The following is a 15,365-nucleotide window of genomic DNA, read 5'->3' on the forward strand; positions in this document are numbered from 1 at the left end:
TTGTCATGGTATTTGATTATTGGTAGTGATAAAAATCCCACAATTGTAGTTCAATTAAAATTATGTGTCCAACTAAATAAAGATGTGGTCATGTTGGTGTTTGGATCAACACATCAACATCAGCCAGTACCAACAAGAAAGACTCTTATAAAGTACGAAGTATCAGCATTTCCAAGTTTAAAACAAAATGAGGTGATTGGTAATTGTGAAAGGGGCAGGAAATAACGGAAAATATAAAAATGTTTGGGGTGAGAGAGGCTCGAACTCTCGACCTCAGGATCACTCAACTTAGCTATGAGACCTACGCGCTAGCCAACTGCGCCACCACCCCTTAATGATGCTTATATAGATGATTTCTTTTTATTAACACAAATATAAATCTCACATGTTGCTTGCTACGTCGTATACATTGACAAATCAAAGCTAAATCGTCGAGTATTTTTTTGGTCTGCTGAATGAGCCAAAAGATAAATACAAATAGAAGTTTGATATCTGAGGTAAAATGCAAAGACTCGTAGTCTAAGACCATGTTCGATAAAAATTAACGGTAGCTACTAGTAGCCGAGATCTTTTAACCGTTATGTAGCGAATAATGGTTGGCTGATAAAGTAAATATTGATAATATAAATTTCCAGTAAAAAGTAATTTTTAAAATTGTAAAATACAATAAATCCCATACATATTGTTTAAAATTTATTAGAAAGTGATGAAACGCTATCAACCCCTTTATTAGGTTAACGTAGTTTAAAACCCTAACAGGGTTTAAGCAAAGGGCGCCAAAGGCATGGACGACAGTGACGAAGAAGGAGTTTTTATTGATGAATCCGACATCATTGATGAGTTCATTGTTGACGATGAAGGTCTTGTTCGTTTTCATTATCTTAATTGTTTGTTTTTTATCCTTCTAAATTCTTAGATTATACCACATGAGTGTCAGTGTTGATGTTTGCTCTGCAAATTAGCCATAATTCAGACCTACCCGACATTGACGACGACGAAGACGACGATAATGGCGATGGCGATGGCGATGACGATGACGATGATTCGGCTTCTTCCATGGATGAATTGGAGGAACCTTGTGATCACGGTACAAACTCTTCCTTATTGTATTACCAATGAATTACAAATTGCTGCTGCAAATTAAGGAAAAATCATTGAGTACTTCAAAAAATTACTGTAATTTTGCAGGAGTAGATGATTCTGTACACGTTTTCAAAGGCCATAAAAGTGAGCGACTTTGTTGTTGAATTTAGGGTTTGAATTAAGGATCACCCAAATTTTAATTCTTCCTAATCACAAAATTGAAAATTAAATCAAATCGAAAATTACTTAGTTATTTTTTTTACTACATTATTGCAGAATTCGAATCAATATACGCATTAGCTTGTAGTCCAACAGATGCTGCATTAGTAGCTACTGGAGGTACAGATCACAAAGCTTTTTATTGGAGAATTGGTCAAGGAGATTTGTCCAAGAAACTTGTAGGTATATATGTGCTTAACTCGTACATTGCCAAATACTTGAGGGATACTTTATCTTCTTCCTAATAGTTGATTTCAAATTAATCTAATTGCAGGTCATAAAGAAACTGTTTCGAGTTTAGCATTTAGCTCAGATGGGTTATTCTTGGCTTCTGGAGGACTTGATGCTTCTGTTAAGATATGGGATTTATCAGGCAATGTTAAGCGTTCATTTGGAGGCCCTTCTGAGGGTTCTGAGTTTGAGGTGAACAATAGTTGCACTTGTATTTTTAATAGGATAAATTATTTTAAAAGAAATTTTAAAACTTGTTTTTTACCACCTCCAAAATGGAAAATAGATGAAAATTTTATGTGGAGGGCCATAATAACTGTAATATTTCTGATATGTTCTTCTTCCACGATTTTATGTATTTAACTCTCTTCCCATGCTTCTTTATCTTCCATGAATTCACGTAATTTTTCACCACCATTAATTCACAAAATTCAATGGGAGTAAAGAGAGAAGGAGTGAAAGAGTTAAAGAAAAGCACATAAGGAGTGTATAACAGTGAGGGAAATTGAATTAGATAACCATACATAAAAGTTTGATCGTAAAAAAGAAGTTGTGCTAAAAAAACATTTTTTCGATTTTTAGAAGTGATAAAAAACAATTTGTCATTTTTAATACTGCATATTATTTGTGTTCTGAAGACTTAAAAAAGTATCTGTGTTTAATTACTACAGTGGGTAAGATGGCATCCAAATGGACATTTAGTCTTGGCAGGTTGTACGGATACAAATGCTTACTTGTGGAACACTGATAAAGACACCCTTCTCAATGTGTTTTGTGGTCATAGCAAAGCTGTGACTTGTGGGGAATATACACCAGATGGTAATTGTTTGCTTATCTTTAGCTAGCAGAAGTTTTCATGTTGCCTTACTATTGCTATACATACTCTTTGCTCGATCTCTTAAGTCTGATTTTTGGTTTCTGAAGGCAAAACTTTCTGTACTGGTTCTGAAGATGCCACTTTGAGGATATGGAATCCAAGAAGTGGTGAAAGTATCCGTGTTATTCGAGGTATTTCTGCCAATTCATCAATGGTTTAAGTGTTTAACATTTCCTTTTCAAACAATTATCTTGAAACCAACTTTTAGGCTCTGTTTGGTTTGGTGTAAAACATTTTCAGTGCAACAAGATTTTCCATGAAAAACATTTTTCAACGGAAAGCACAATTCTATAATAGTTTTCCTTTGTTTGGTTACTTGGAGAAGATGGTGGAAATTGAGGGGAAAAAGGGAGAGGAGATAAGGTGGAAAAGTGGTTTCCCTACCTTTCGAATGGAAAATGTTTTTCCACCTTTGAGGAAGCTATAGAAAATTGTTTTCAATTCCTTGCCAAACCAAACAACGTAAAATGATTAAAAGGGGGGAAATCGTTTCCCAAAAATGTTTTACACCCTACCAAACGGAGCCTTAATGTTTGAAACTGAAACTGTTTTGGGGATATATGTATAAAAAAACAACTGTTTTGCTCCAATGTAGTAGCCATTTCCAATTACTATACAGTGACACAATGTTGTTTAATGCTTAATGTTTTGTAGACTATCCATATCATACTTCGGGGTTAACATGCTTAGCAATTACCTTGGACTCTACTCTTGCACTTACTGGTGCAGAAGATGGCTCTTTTTGTGTAACTAACATAGCAACGGGAAAGGTAAGATTTCTCATTCTCTAATGGAAACCAGCATTAATTCCTTGTGTTTTTCACTTTCATTTAGTAAGAACTTCAGCAATGTTTATGTTGGGAGCTAAAGTGTTAAATGTGTGTTATTTGGACAGATTTTTTCTTCTGTATCTTTACATTCGGAATCTATTCAATGCATTGGGTTATCTCCAAGGTATCAACTAACTTCCTAGAATCCTAGCTTTTTACTCTTATTTGCTGATTACAGTTTTAGTGGATGGTAAAGTAAGATTAGACCCAGCACCCACATATAAGTAAATATTGATTAGTTTTCATGATAAACTAATTGACAATGTTAAGGATATAATCCACATGTGAGTATCAGGGCCGGTCCTGACATTTTAAGGGCCCAGGGTAAATCACGATAAACGAGTCTCAAGGGGGCCTTTTATATATGGTGCGAGGTCTTAAAATATTCACCATATGTCCATATTACATATGGAGCTTCGGGTATATTTATTTCTCCTTTACATATTTGCACCATAATTCAACAACATATATGGTTGAATATACAATGCCATAAAATAATTAGTTATGCAAAATAAAATATACAAATAATACTTACTACGTACTACGAAGTATGTATTTCTTGACGACAAGATGTTTAAAAATTAGCACGTATATTTTTTTTAAAAGAATCCATAAAAAAAAGTGCAATTAAAGAAGAAGTATATAATATCAAAAGAAACAGAGAAAATCAAAATTAAAATCTACTCTAAAATATCACAATTGATTTTCAGTTGTATGTGGAAAAAATAAAAGACAATGTTAAAAACAACATTGAGAAATGTGATAAAGAAAGGAGAAGGAGTAGAAAATTAAAGAAAATAATTATGCAGGTTAAAATTAAAGAAAGGAAATAAAGCAAGTTTAAAAAATATTCACAAAAATTCAACTACAGGGAATCGAACCCCTGCTGCCTACCAATAATCAAGTAGGTTTCAATTAACTAGGTCACCAACATTTCATGGTTAATATTTGTGTTTATAATTTATTTACCTTACAACCCAGTTTGAATATTTTGGGGGCCCTTGGCGGCCGTCCCTCAATTCAACCCTCAGGGCCGGGCCTGGTGAGTATTGGACTAATCATCCCACATTGGAGAAATAGAGAGAGATTGACTAACATATAATATTGGTGGGCTAATCCACCTATCACCAATTGGTTTTAGGATGGAACTCTGTCAGACTGGTCAATCTCTTCTCATGTACGGGCTCATATATGGCCCGATGAGTTTATCAGACAATAAGCTCGAAACACATATATGGCCCGATGAGTTTATCAGACAATAAGCTCGAAACATAATCTGGTCCAAGGCAATTAGTGAAGTTAAAGAGTTAGGTTAGCAATATGTCAAAGAAAACAAATTGATGGAGTAATTCTTAAGTCTTATGCGTATTAATTCGAATGGCAGCGTACCTTGGGTAGCAACTGGAGGCAATGATAAAAAGCTTGTGATTTGGGACCTGCAACATTCCGCATCTCGCATTATTTGCAATCATGAGGTTTGTTAACTTTTCTAGTTTCATAACACTCACCACATTTTTTCCTACAATGGTAAGTTTTGTAACCAACGCTAACATTTAGGCTATGTTATATTCGACTTATTTCAGCCAAAATAAGTTCAGATAAGTTTAGATACGTTCAGAAAAAATAAGTTTATTTCAGACATTTTTACACACAAAATTTTGAAATTTTGTGTGCAGGATGAAGTATCCTGCTTAAAATGGCTTGGTACGTCAAGTTTGGTGGCTTCAGGATGTGGTAATGGGCAAATCGTAGTTACAGACACCCGTTCAGGGGTGACTGTAAGGACCTTTAAGGGCCATTCTAGACGCATCGAGTCCCTCTCCGTATCAGCAGACGACAACTTCCTTGTTTCAGCATCAAAGGATAGTGCAGCCAGGGTGTTTGACATATCAATGTTCAAATAGACAATTATGTATTTCATGGTCTGATTAGTGCTTTATTATGTATTAGTGATTAGTGATTTATTTGTGTGATAGATACATCTCATTTAATTTGGTGACCGGAACTGCTGGTTTCATAGCAACTAGATTAGATCTTGTGCATTCACAGATATTCTAAAATTATGTGATTATCTTTTTATATGTAGTATAATTGACCGAAATATTTCTCTTCCTAACGTTGTTGCATAATTAATAAAATCTTAAACGTATTCATTTAATCATCTAATATGGAATATGCAAGAAATATCATTTTCATTATCAATATAATGATTTGACTAAAATATTACCAATATATAATTTTTTTAGCAAATTATTATTATGTGACATATTATTTCCATAATATTTAAACAAATACGAAGAATATTTTTTTTCCATACATTAACAGTAAATAAAAAAGGATAGAAAATAAAAAGATAAATGTTGAGATTTTTTAGGAAATAATTTTTGGCGAAAAAATTTCACACCAAGAAGTGGTACATGTCACTCTTTGTGTCTTTTTTAATATGATGTAATAGATTTGATCAATGTGCAATTGTTTTTTGTAGAAATATACAGGGGGGTGGTGGTTCAAAGGAAGGAGTAAAAATCAGATTAGAACCAAATCTTCAATCTCTCGATTAATCCATGGTAAAAATTGAATACTAGTAACTTACTAGCTTTCACCCTCATTGTACATCAGATTTGCTGAATGCAATTTTCATCTCATGGTGTTTACATCATGAATTTTCATGGTTCAGTTTTAAGAAGAAAACTATAAGAACAATACGAAAAGATGCACCATATACAATCCACCCATAACATGAACACTCTCATTCAATCTACTAGGAGAGAACGGTTTTTCACTTGAACAAATGAGCTAAATCTGGGTCGTCTAAATCCAAGTCTAACCATCCATTCAAGCGCATGAACTCAATGTAATGATCAGGTGGCTTCAAACTCTGGGGATTCTTGACAGTGTAACCCTCAACCCTCTGAATATCACGAGCAAGCCAACGTGCAAAAGCAGGGTCAACGGGAAGGGGAAACCTCAAAAGGAGTTCTTCAACTTCTTTCTTCTCTTGTTTTGCAGGTTTGTTACCCATGAGTTCTGCAAGTTTCCAGAATGAAAAAATCAGGTCGAACCTTGTACTATAACAAAAGTAATTAGGTTTATCAGCAGAAAGAGAGGCTAAATGCTATTCAATTTTGCAATCCTTCAAGTCTACTGGAATCGTTATCAATAACTTACAATCTTTTGCAAATACCGAGACAGCCAAACTTTATTTTTAAGGTAAAATGAAGTGTCCTACTGGGTCAGAACCCCGCACGGGTCAACCCGCATGGGTTAGCAGGCTAGACATTTTGAGAGTGGGGGTGGTAAGGGGAACCCTCCCTCAAAGTGCCCCTAGTGGGGATTGAACCCCCAACATTTTGGTTGGAAGGTGAAATCCTTTCCCATAGGTCAAGACATTGCTTGGTCCGAGACAGGCAAACTGCGAATACAAGTGAGACAGAGCAAGTCTGCAGTTTGCACGGTAGAAGTAGCAACAAAGTCAATACCAAGATACACCTGAATTTACTGCCCAGTCATTCATCTATGTCTGAACTCATGTAATCCCACCGATTTAAATCAATTTTAACAACATATTCAAGCGCCTCATTTTTACCACCTTCAAAACAACATTTCTTACAGCTTCCAAACACAATTTTCACCATTACTTGTTCAATTACCTAACCAACATATGTGAAGTATAGAAACTCAGGATTTTTTGAATCTGCTTTACTTCATTTCACTAAAAATCTCTTGCAATCTGATGTAATAACAGATACTTGCAGTTCATGGGTCGAAAAAGCAATGGTTTCTGAACTCTTACCTTACCATGCTTGACCCTGAAGAGGACTATCTGCAGCAAAAGGATTTTACAAACAATCCTTCACAGACTTTGCGCAACAACTACACCATACAAGGTCAAGCAACTGCCAATCGACAAAACTTTCCTACATGGCTACATACAGTAACATTTAGTTCATAAGAGTCCATTTTCACTAATAGATTAATTCATAAAAAGCTTTCTTCCCACAATTCATGCACTAAAAGAAACAACTCGATTATCAAACCCCTAACGACCTAACCTCCACTCTTCAAAAAGAAGCTCAATAGTAACAGGGGAAAACTGAGTAAGCAATTATGGTGCCCTGATAAGCATTCTAACTAATCACCTTATCTTACATCTCATGATTGGGATTAAGGTGATTGAGATCAAGTCTTTCAGCAACTTACATGTTCAAACAAGCTGATATGGCCAAGGATAATCCTAATTTCAAGTTTACTCTGTCATAGTATCTGACAAGCAACTGTTTGTGAATATTTGGCTCAAAAATATAAAAGAAATCTTCCCGTTTCAAGTCATTGACACATTTGGCAATTGAATTTCTTAACCTATTTCTAATTATCTTTAACTACACTTTGCACTCGTTGCTGCCATAATTCGGTGATATTCGTTCAACATTTTCCACTGTCAATTACCCCCACATGTTCAACGAGATGGCATGAAACATAAAGCCAGGCATGGAGGGAGTACTAGAACAGAACTCGTCGTACTGATTCCTCCGTGAAATGTAATTAGATAAGCTAAAAGTGTAAAAATAAACTTACATAGATATTCAAGCAAAATAATATGTATTATATACACTGCCAATTAGAGAAAAGGGTTTCAGTAGAGAATAGATAAGGTTGCCAAAAAAAGTTATAGGAACTCCCAAACCAGTCTTTTATCGGACATCAAGACTTCAAAAACGATCAAAACCACAACACAGATCCATAAACTGTTTCAAGTATGGGAAGCTTGTATCCATATTTATACTATTCTCAAAGAAAACAATGAAGAAAAACCTAAAACACTTTGATAGTAACAAAATTCTGATCTCATATTAATCTATTTGATCTTGAAACTTCCTTTAACAGTCACTGATTTAGTTCTTGTATCTGATAGCAGCTTCAGAGTCCCGAATGCGAGGTACCACCGTTGGATCTCCTCGAACCCTATCAAGAGCAAAGCTTATCCTCATTGGACGACCTAAAAACTCCTTACCATCCATAGCATCTTTTGCAGATGCCGCAAAATCATCCTTAGCAAAGTAAACAAATCCAAACCCTCTAGACCTTCCTGTGACTTTATCATACATTATCCTCACTTCTGTCACCTCACCAAAATTGGAGAAAGCATCCAACAAAGACCTCTCATCAACAGACCAAGACAACCCAGCAACAAACAGCTTATTATTATTATTATTGGGGTGAGCTGAAACGGACGAAGACAACGATCGATAATGCGGACTAAAACTCGAGGTTGGGTTGTAAAAAGCGGCTGATGTTCTTCTTGCAAATAACTTTAGACTGTTCATTGCTCACACACGCCCTTTCCTGTCCAATTAGTTTGGAATTCACTCAGAAAAATTCAATCTTTTTTTAGGGTTATCTTCACAAACATTAAGCTTTATCTTTTACCCATCTTCTTCCCCACCTCACACAGTCACAGGGCTCGCATTTCATTCAACCACTTTCTCAGATTCATCATTAAATCTAATTGTCTTTGATAATTATTCAAAGACCATATGGCCATATATGATGTTTGTAACTTTGAGAAGTTTAACAATTGAAAAAGCCCAGGAAATATATAAAATTGAAGAACCATAGATTAATGTCAAATATAAATAATTGCTACTTATATTAGGGTAGGGAGTATATACTAAACGAAGAAAAGCAGAATCAATATAATCTATCATCCAAAATAGAGGGAACAAATTAAGGTAAAATCAACCATAAAAGGAGGGGTGAATGGAAAAAATACAAGAAGAAAAGGAAGGATACCTGAGAAACGAACTTCAATCCAAAAAATGAGCACCGCGGAGGACAGAGATTAACGAAGAGAGTGAGCGGCAAAGAAATAGACGGAAGAGTGAGCTAGGTGATGATGAAAAAGTATATACACGTGTCACGTATACCTCTCAACATCATATCTCTTTGTTAAAAGTTATACTTCTTAGTTCTTACCATCTTAACCAACCACAACTTACATTACATCTTTTTATATAAACATATATATTCTTTTGACATTAAATAATGCATTAAATAAAAGTGAATACAAAAAGAAGGGAAAAAAGGAATACATATTTAATTTATAAATGTACAGTTATTACTTTTCTAGCTTAAGCCTCAAAAACAAAAAAACAAAAACACGGTGTAGTATAGTGTAATAATGAGTAAGTGGTGAGATATTGACGGAGGTTAAGTAATAAATCAACTAATGATGAAAAAAAATATCTAACTTTGTTTTGATTTCCGAATGTGGGGTTTCATATTTGGGAAGGTTGTTGATTGACCACTAATCTTGTGTCACCATCGTGATTTGGTGTCATTTGATGTCAACGACGATAACATCTGTATGTGCACATATTTACAAAATAAATAAACCCGAATAAAAGTAAAACTCGGGGCAACGCCCGGGCCACACACTAGTTCTATACTAAAAATAGTATACTAATATTCTGCATTTTTATTTAGTACCAAATCACATAGTTTGGTATAATAAAAGTAGTTGTATTTTCTCATGTGATACCAAACAATGAAACAACGTAGTTTGATAACGTAGTTTCATTTTTATTTGGTTCCAAACAATAAAGTTTGGTACTCACACGTCAAAGATAAATGTTATTTTTCGTGAGCCAGACTAAATTTATTACATGAACTTACCATTTAGCCCTTAATATGCCAACTGAAATTACTATTTTGTCCTTAGTATACCATTTTAGTGGTATACACAGTATAGATTCATAAAACCTTAGGTGAGATTACTCTTCGTCCATTTTTATTGGGTATCATGTACATGAACTGGTATTTGGGCCCGAGCAATGCTTTGGAGTATTATAATTAAACAGATTTGTGTTATTACATTTAAACATGAAATAACATTTAAAAGTATAATATAAATGCGATGCGTGCGAATATAAGAAATAGATAATTTAGATAGAGCCGAATGCATATAAACTGTACCTGTCAATAATCAACCCGACCCGAACCCAAACCGAATCTGGGTCTTGAACAAGATTTTGTGACTCGTAACCCGAATTTATCGGAACCCGAGCAACCTGAAAATTAATGGGTCAAAATCCGACCGAAACCGTTTTGGACCCGACCGATTGAAAATCATTGTATTTATAGTAATAAATGAGATTATCAGAAAATTTAAGCATATTAAACACGTTGTTTTTACTATTGTTGTGTGTAATATGATTTTAATTTGAATTATATGCCATTTTATGGTTGAATTTGACTAAATATAAACTTGTTTAGAAAAAATTGTAATTTGTGCCCATATTTTGTATATTCATCACATAAATTAATGAAAATATAATGCGCGTTTTAAAATCTCTGAACTCGTTGGGTCGACCCGAACCCGAAAGTTCTGGGTCTTGAACAAGCATTTGTAAACCCCGAACCCGAAAGTGACCGACCCGATTCAACCTGAACCCGAAAATAATTTTTTACAAACCGACCCGACCGATAGGTCTAATATAAACAGATTGATTAAAATAGTAAAAATTTATTTAAGGGGCTAGATTGATTAAAATGTTTCTTTGGGGTTTTTCTATTGGGTATGTTGTTATTATATTCTCTATTTAATAAGTGGATGGTATTTTAGTAATTAAAGGGGGACAACAAAAGTGGATTTACTAAAATAACTTCAGCTCTTCACTTATATAATAGAGATTATATTCAATGAAATATGTCTGCATTTTTTTCACAAGATAATTTTTTGTGTTATATTAATATTAATTTTGCAAAGATAATATATAAAAAATCATAGCTCGATTGGATAACACTCTAGGGTTGAAAGTGAAGGTTGTGGGTTTGAATCTTATGTAAACCATTTATTTTATTTTTTATATGAAAGTGGATTGATAACATTGATTTATGGATTGAGGGAGGTCTCACGTGGCATGTAGACGTTTGTAGAATCACCTTTTAATATATAGTATAGATTTATATCCCCGTAAAAAAACAATTAATTTATATTAATAAAAAATCTTTTTTTTAATATTTAAACAATGTAAATTACGTTTATTAATAATATTTTCACTTTTATCCACAATATAATAGGAAAAATGTGAAAGGTTTAGTGCCCCAATGATTTTAATTGATTAAAATAATCACTTGTACAATTTTTGACAAAATATTAAGGACATTGATCATAAATATATAAAAGGAAAGATTCTAAATATAAAGATTAAGTGGGACACTAAAAATGGAAAGCGTAAAAAATAAAAGGGATGGAGGGAGTCATATGTATTATTTATAACTGAAATACAAAAAAATGAGTCTTATACTCCCTCTGTTCCTTAATGTTCTTCCAATCCCGGTTGGAATCGGGGAGAGGATTAAGAAAAATGGAATATTGGTATGATTGAGGGTAGCAGTAATGATTGAGTGTAAGAGATTCTACTTTTTGCAATAAATGAAAGAAAGAAAATAATAAAGAAATAAAGCAAAAAAGATATTTTATTAAAATAATCCTAAAATAAGGTGGGTGAATGAATTAGGGGTTGTGAATGAATTAAATAATATGGGTGGGAAAATCAATGAGAATAATTGGGTAGGTGGATGGAATAAAGGTAGGATATGGTAGAAAATTAAATTGTAGAATGAGGGTATTTCGGAAAAAAAAAATATGGCCAAAAATAGTATAGATTCCAACTGAAGAACATTTAGGAACGTCAAAAATAGAAACGGGAAAAACATTTAGGAACGGCGAGAGTAGTACAAATTAAATAAAGTACTCGGAAATTTAGTTTAATAATTTTTATGTTAACCAATATCTATTCTCAATTTTACATAATGAAAATTATATATCATAGAATTTACATTGTCCAATACTCTAAACTTACTAAAATACATATAACAATGCATCACTCGAGCCAATAATTATAAAAAATCTAAAACAAATTATTTATTCACCAACTTAAGAAAATATATATAATGGTCGATTGGTCAACATTTATTTATAAGTCTTTTAGTCTTTTAAAACATTTTCAGCAACATGACAACAAGAGAAGTGTAGTAAGTGAAAAGAATAAGTAATTTTCCACCATCTTGTAACTGATGGAGTTAATTTTTTCCTTAACAAACAAATTGAAAATTAAATTAAAATAATTGTATAAGGGTTTGTAACTGACCTGAAACTCAAATTCTGAACTACCTCCACAATAACATTCAATTCTACAAGGAAACGTATCTCTTTAAATAACTCTATGAAAATTAGTTTTTTAAAGGGTACAATTCAAATATTCAATTATATGAAACCATTTACAAAGTTACATAAAAACATTTACGAATTACAAAACAAATTTAATTATACGTGCAATTATAAAAATTCAAAAATAATATTTTGATTCCATGAAATTCCAAACATATCTCTTCTTTCAGCGGTACACGGTAAGTTTTTGAGGGCATTTATCGACTTTCACAAAGTTCAGTAAACGTCCAGGTGATATTCAACTCGTCGTCTTCCCTATCTCTCTCTCCGCCATGGATGACCAAGAATTAAGCTTTGATCTCATAGCCTACGTAGATTTAACTCACAACCTCAAGAATTATGATATTTTGTTATTGAACGTACTCCAAAACCAAATCAACCATATGGTTGATGATTACAAGGAAATCTCAATATCATTTCAAGTTGAAGCTTTAGCCATAGTTCTCAATGTGTTCGAATAGAGAAGAAATAGGAATTCATGTTCTCATCTCATAAATCGTATTCTCAAGACTACTAAAGAACTTCAACATGTTCAACTTGGCGTAAGAAATATTCAAGAAATTAGGGCTCTTCATTATGATCAGAGGTAATGCAACCACATTCTTGAAATGGATTGGGTGGAAGCCTAGACTGTTGTCGTTGATTTGGTAGAAACTACAATTAAGATTTTTGCTGGATCACTAAAGATCTTCCCATTGCGGTGGTCGCTCAGATTGTCCTCGACGATATCGTCAATCGGCTTAACTAAACCGAGATATCCTATCTATATATTTAAAAGGTCATTGTTTTTATTTCCTATGTTTAATTGTATTTCAAGTTCTGGGTTTGCATTCTTTAATCTGGAATTGTTTTTTAATCTCGTTTAATTGGTTGTTTATAGCCGCCAAATCTTAGACACATTCACAATTATCTCAATTCGCTGCGGAAATTCAGTTAACTACTCGATTCCACCTTAAATTTGATAGATCCTTTGTATAGTCATCTCTTTCGAAGCGTTTGTAGGTACATGTTTCTTTCACTAGCCAATATTTGAGTAACATAAAGTTTTAGAAATTATCTGATTTATGTAGAAATCATGGTGTAATTTGTATTGTTACGTGCTGACCTTTTTCCCTCAGCTAACATGCTACCTACTAGCGTCACACTTCCATCGTACTAACTAGTCAAGACACTTTGATGCTCGAATATTACTAAGTGATGTTACGAAAGCTTAAGTAAGGAAAATACCATCGCACAAGTGTTTAGGCTTTTAAAAAATGCTTTGTATTGCTTGAGAGAGTTGTACAAGTGTTTGATGATTTGTACAAATGAATGGCAAGGCCTATTTATAGGCCCTTGAAGCCCTGGAGACTTATAGCCTAGATGCTTCTACAATGCTCCTTCAGTGTATTCTCTAATTGAAGGAAATAATGCCCTTGGTCCAAGTATGCATTCTATGTTAAGTCTAATAAATGCGGTTCAGTATTAATTAACAAGTTAATAATTCAGTGAGATCAAGTGAGCTGAATGCCTAGCTAGAGGCCGCTTCAGTTCAAGTGGAATTAATGATATTAATCCACAGCTTACTCTTGACTGAACCCGTAGGGTCACACAAATAGTACGTAAACGGATCAAGTATTTAATGGCATTAAATACTCCATCTATGAATATTCGGAACCGACGGATCTTGGTTTCAGTGGGAGCTAAGATCGTCACAGGCAAGAAATGAATACTCCGGAAACGATGATATTGCCGGAAACGGAAATATGGATCGTGTCGGAAATATGAATATTATCCAAGTCGTAGATGTTGCCGGAAACGGAAACATGGTACGTATCGGAAAATATTATTGGAAATGGAAATATTACCAGAATCGGAAATATTGCCGGAAACGGAAATATTGTCAGAATCGGAAATATTGCCGGAATCGGAAAATAATTCCGGAAACGGAAATATTAAATATTTGTTCGAAACGGAAATTAATTCCGGAATCGGAAATATTAAATATTGTTCGTATCGGAAATAGATTCCGGAAATGGAAATTTAATCGGAAGCGTATCGTACGAATTAGCATCGGACGAGGCCTGCCGGACGAAGGCCCAGCACGAAGCCGGGCCATCGCCCAGCAAGCACGCACGCCACAAGCCCAGCGCGCGCCAAGGCCACGGATGCGTGGGCCGCGCTGCATGGGCTGCTGCTCGCATGCGCATGGGCAGCCCTTGTGGCTGCCGTGTGTGTGTGTGAGTTTGTGCTCATGCGTGATTCCTAAAACTGCAAGAGTTAGTGTGTGATTAAATTCCTATTCCTAATTAGATAAATTAATTAAATAGAATTCATGTAGGATTCTAATTTCAATTAATTCGTATCTTACTAGGATTGCGATTCCTTTTCCATAACTCTATAAATAAAGGCCTAGGGGTCATTATTTACACACGAGTTTCAAGTATTCAAAACTAAGATTTTTAAGCAGAAAAATCAGCCAATATTCTTGCCTACCCAACCGAAAATATTAGAACCTTAAGGGCGATTCTAGTTGGTCAATCTTAAGGCGGATCCGGACGTGCTGTGGACTATCTACGGAGGGACGACACTTGGAGTCCTAAAGACTTGTTCTTGTTCGGTTCGGGCGCAGCTAGGGAAGGCACGCAACAAAGAGTATGCATCTAAACTATGCTAAATGATTATGTGTAAATAATATGTTTCCTGGCTTTATGGTTTTTCCGCATGATTTATGAACTGTCATATGAATCATAACCTAACAGTGGTATCACGAGCCCATTATTATTTTCATAATCTAAATTGCATGAACATGGTTAAATATTACAAATTTGCAAGAATTAAAAGGGGTGATTAATTTTCGTAATTGTTAATTAATTGCAAATTGCGTTTATTTAATTATACGTACGCAGTTTTT

At 34.2% G+C, this 15,365-nt stretch overlaps 3 protein-coding genes and 1 non-coding gene across 8 annotated transcripts; 1 reads left to right on the top strand and 3 right to left on the bottom strand.

The window, feature by feature from the left end:
• Positions 1 to 244: 244 nt before the first annotated feature.
• On the bottom strand, positions 245 to 331 carry TRNAM-CAU (transfer RNA methionine (anticodon CAU)). Its single transcript is given in 2 exon segments — positions 245 to 280; positions 294 to 331. It is a non-coding gene; the product is annotated as a tRNA-Met (tRNA).
• Positions 332 to 679: 348 nt separating this feature from the next.
• LOC110784227 (uncharacterized) lies at positions 680 to 5,356 on the top strand. 4 transcript variants are annotated; one of them, XM_056842650.1, is made up of 11 exons: positions 680 to 860; positions 974 to 1,087; positions 1,195 to 1,227; positions 1,360 to 1,485; positions 1,577 to 1,725; positions 2,205 to 2,352; positions 2,458 to 2,541; positions 3,065 to 3,180; positions 3,306 to 3,364; positions 4,625 to 4,715; positions 4,917 to 5,356. In XM_056842650.1, the coding sequence occupies exons 1-11, from the start codon at positions 785 to 787 to the stop codon at positions 5,142 to 5,144; spliced, it is 1,224 nt and encodes a 407-aa protein (XP_056698628.1). In that variant the 5' UTR covers positions 680 to 784; the 3' UTR covers positions 5,145 to 5,356. The 4 variants fall into 4 exon arrangements, with proteins under 4 accessions (XP_056698628.1, XP_056698629.1, XP_021844347.2 ...); XM_021988655.2 differs by having other exon boundaries at positions 683 to 860; positions 1,189 to 1,227; XM_056842652.1 differs by having other exon boundaries at positions 708 to 860; positions 963 to 1,087; positions 1,189 to 1,227.
• Positions 5,357 to 5,771: 415 nt separating this feature from the next.
• LOC110784250 (uncharacterized) lies at positions 5,772 to 9,169 on the bottom strand. Of its 2 annotated transcripts, XM_056842653.1 has the most exons (3): positions 9,031 to 9,129; positions 7,034 to 7,165; positions 5,772 to 6,267 (listed from the first exon to the last, which is right to left on the bottom strand). In XM_056842653.1, the coding sequence occupies exon 3, from the start codon at positions 6,260 to 6,262 to the stop codon at positions 6,020 to 6,022; it is 243 nt and encodes an 80-aa protein (XP_056698631.1). In that variant the 5' UTR covers positions 6,263 to 6,267; positions 7,034 to 7,165; positions 9,031 to 9,129; the 3' UTR covers positions 5,772 to 6,019. The 2 variants fall into 2 exon arrangements, with proteins under 2 accessions (XP_056698631.1, XP_021844371.1); XM_021988679.2 differs by lacking the exon at positions 7,034 to 7,165 and having other exon boundaries at positions 9,031 to 9,169.
• On the bottom strand, positions 7,821 to 9,158 carry LOC110784249 (glycine-rich RNA-binding protein 4, mitochondrial-like). The gene is made up of 2 exons (XM_021988678.2): positions 9,031 to 9,158; positions 7,821 to 8,583 (listed from the first exon to the last, which is right to left on the bottom strand). The coding sequence occupies exon 2, from the start codon at positions 8,562 to 8,564 to the stop codon at positions 8,133 to 8,135; it is 432 nt and encodes a 143-aa protein (XP_021844370.1). The 5' UTR covers positions 8,565 to 8,583; positions 9,031 to 9,158; the 3' UTR covers positions 7,821 to 8,132.
• Positions 9,170 to 15,365: the final 6,196 nt, after the last annotated feature.

The sequence above is a fragment of the Spinacia oleracea genome, chromosome 4 (assembly GCF_020520425.1).
Source record: "Spinacia oleracea cultivar Varoflay chromosome 4, BTI_SOV_V1, whole genome shotgun sequence".
NCBI classification, from domain to species: domain Eukaryota; kingdom Viridiplantae; phylum Streptophyta; class Magnoliopsida; order Caryophyllales; family Amaranthaceae; genus Spinacia; species Spinacia oleracea.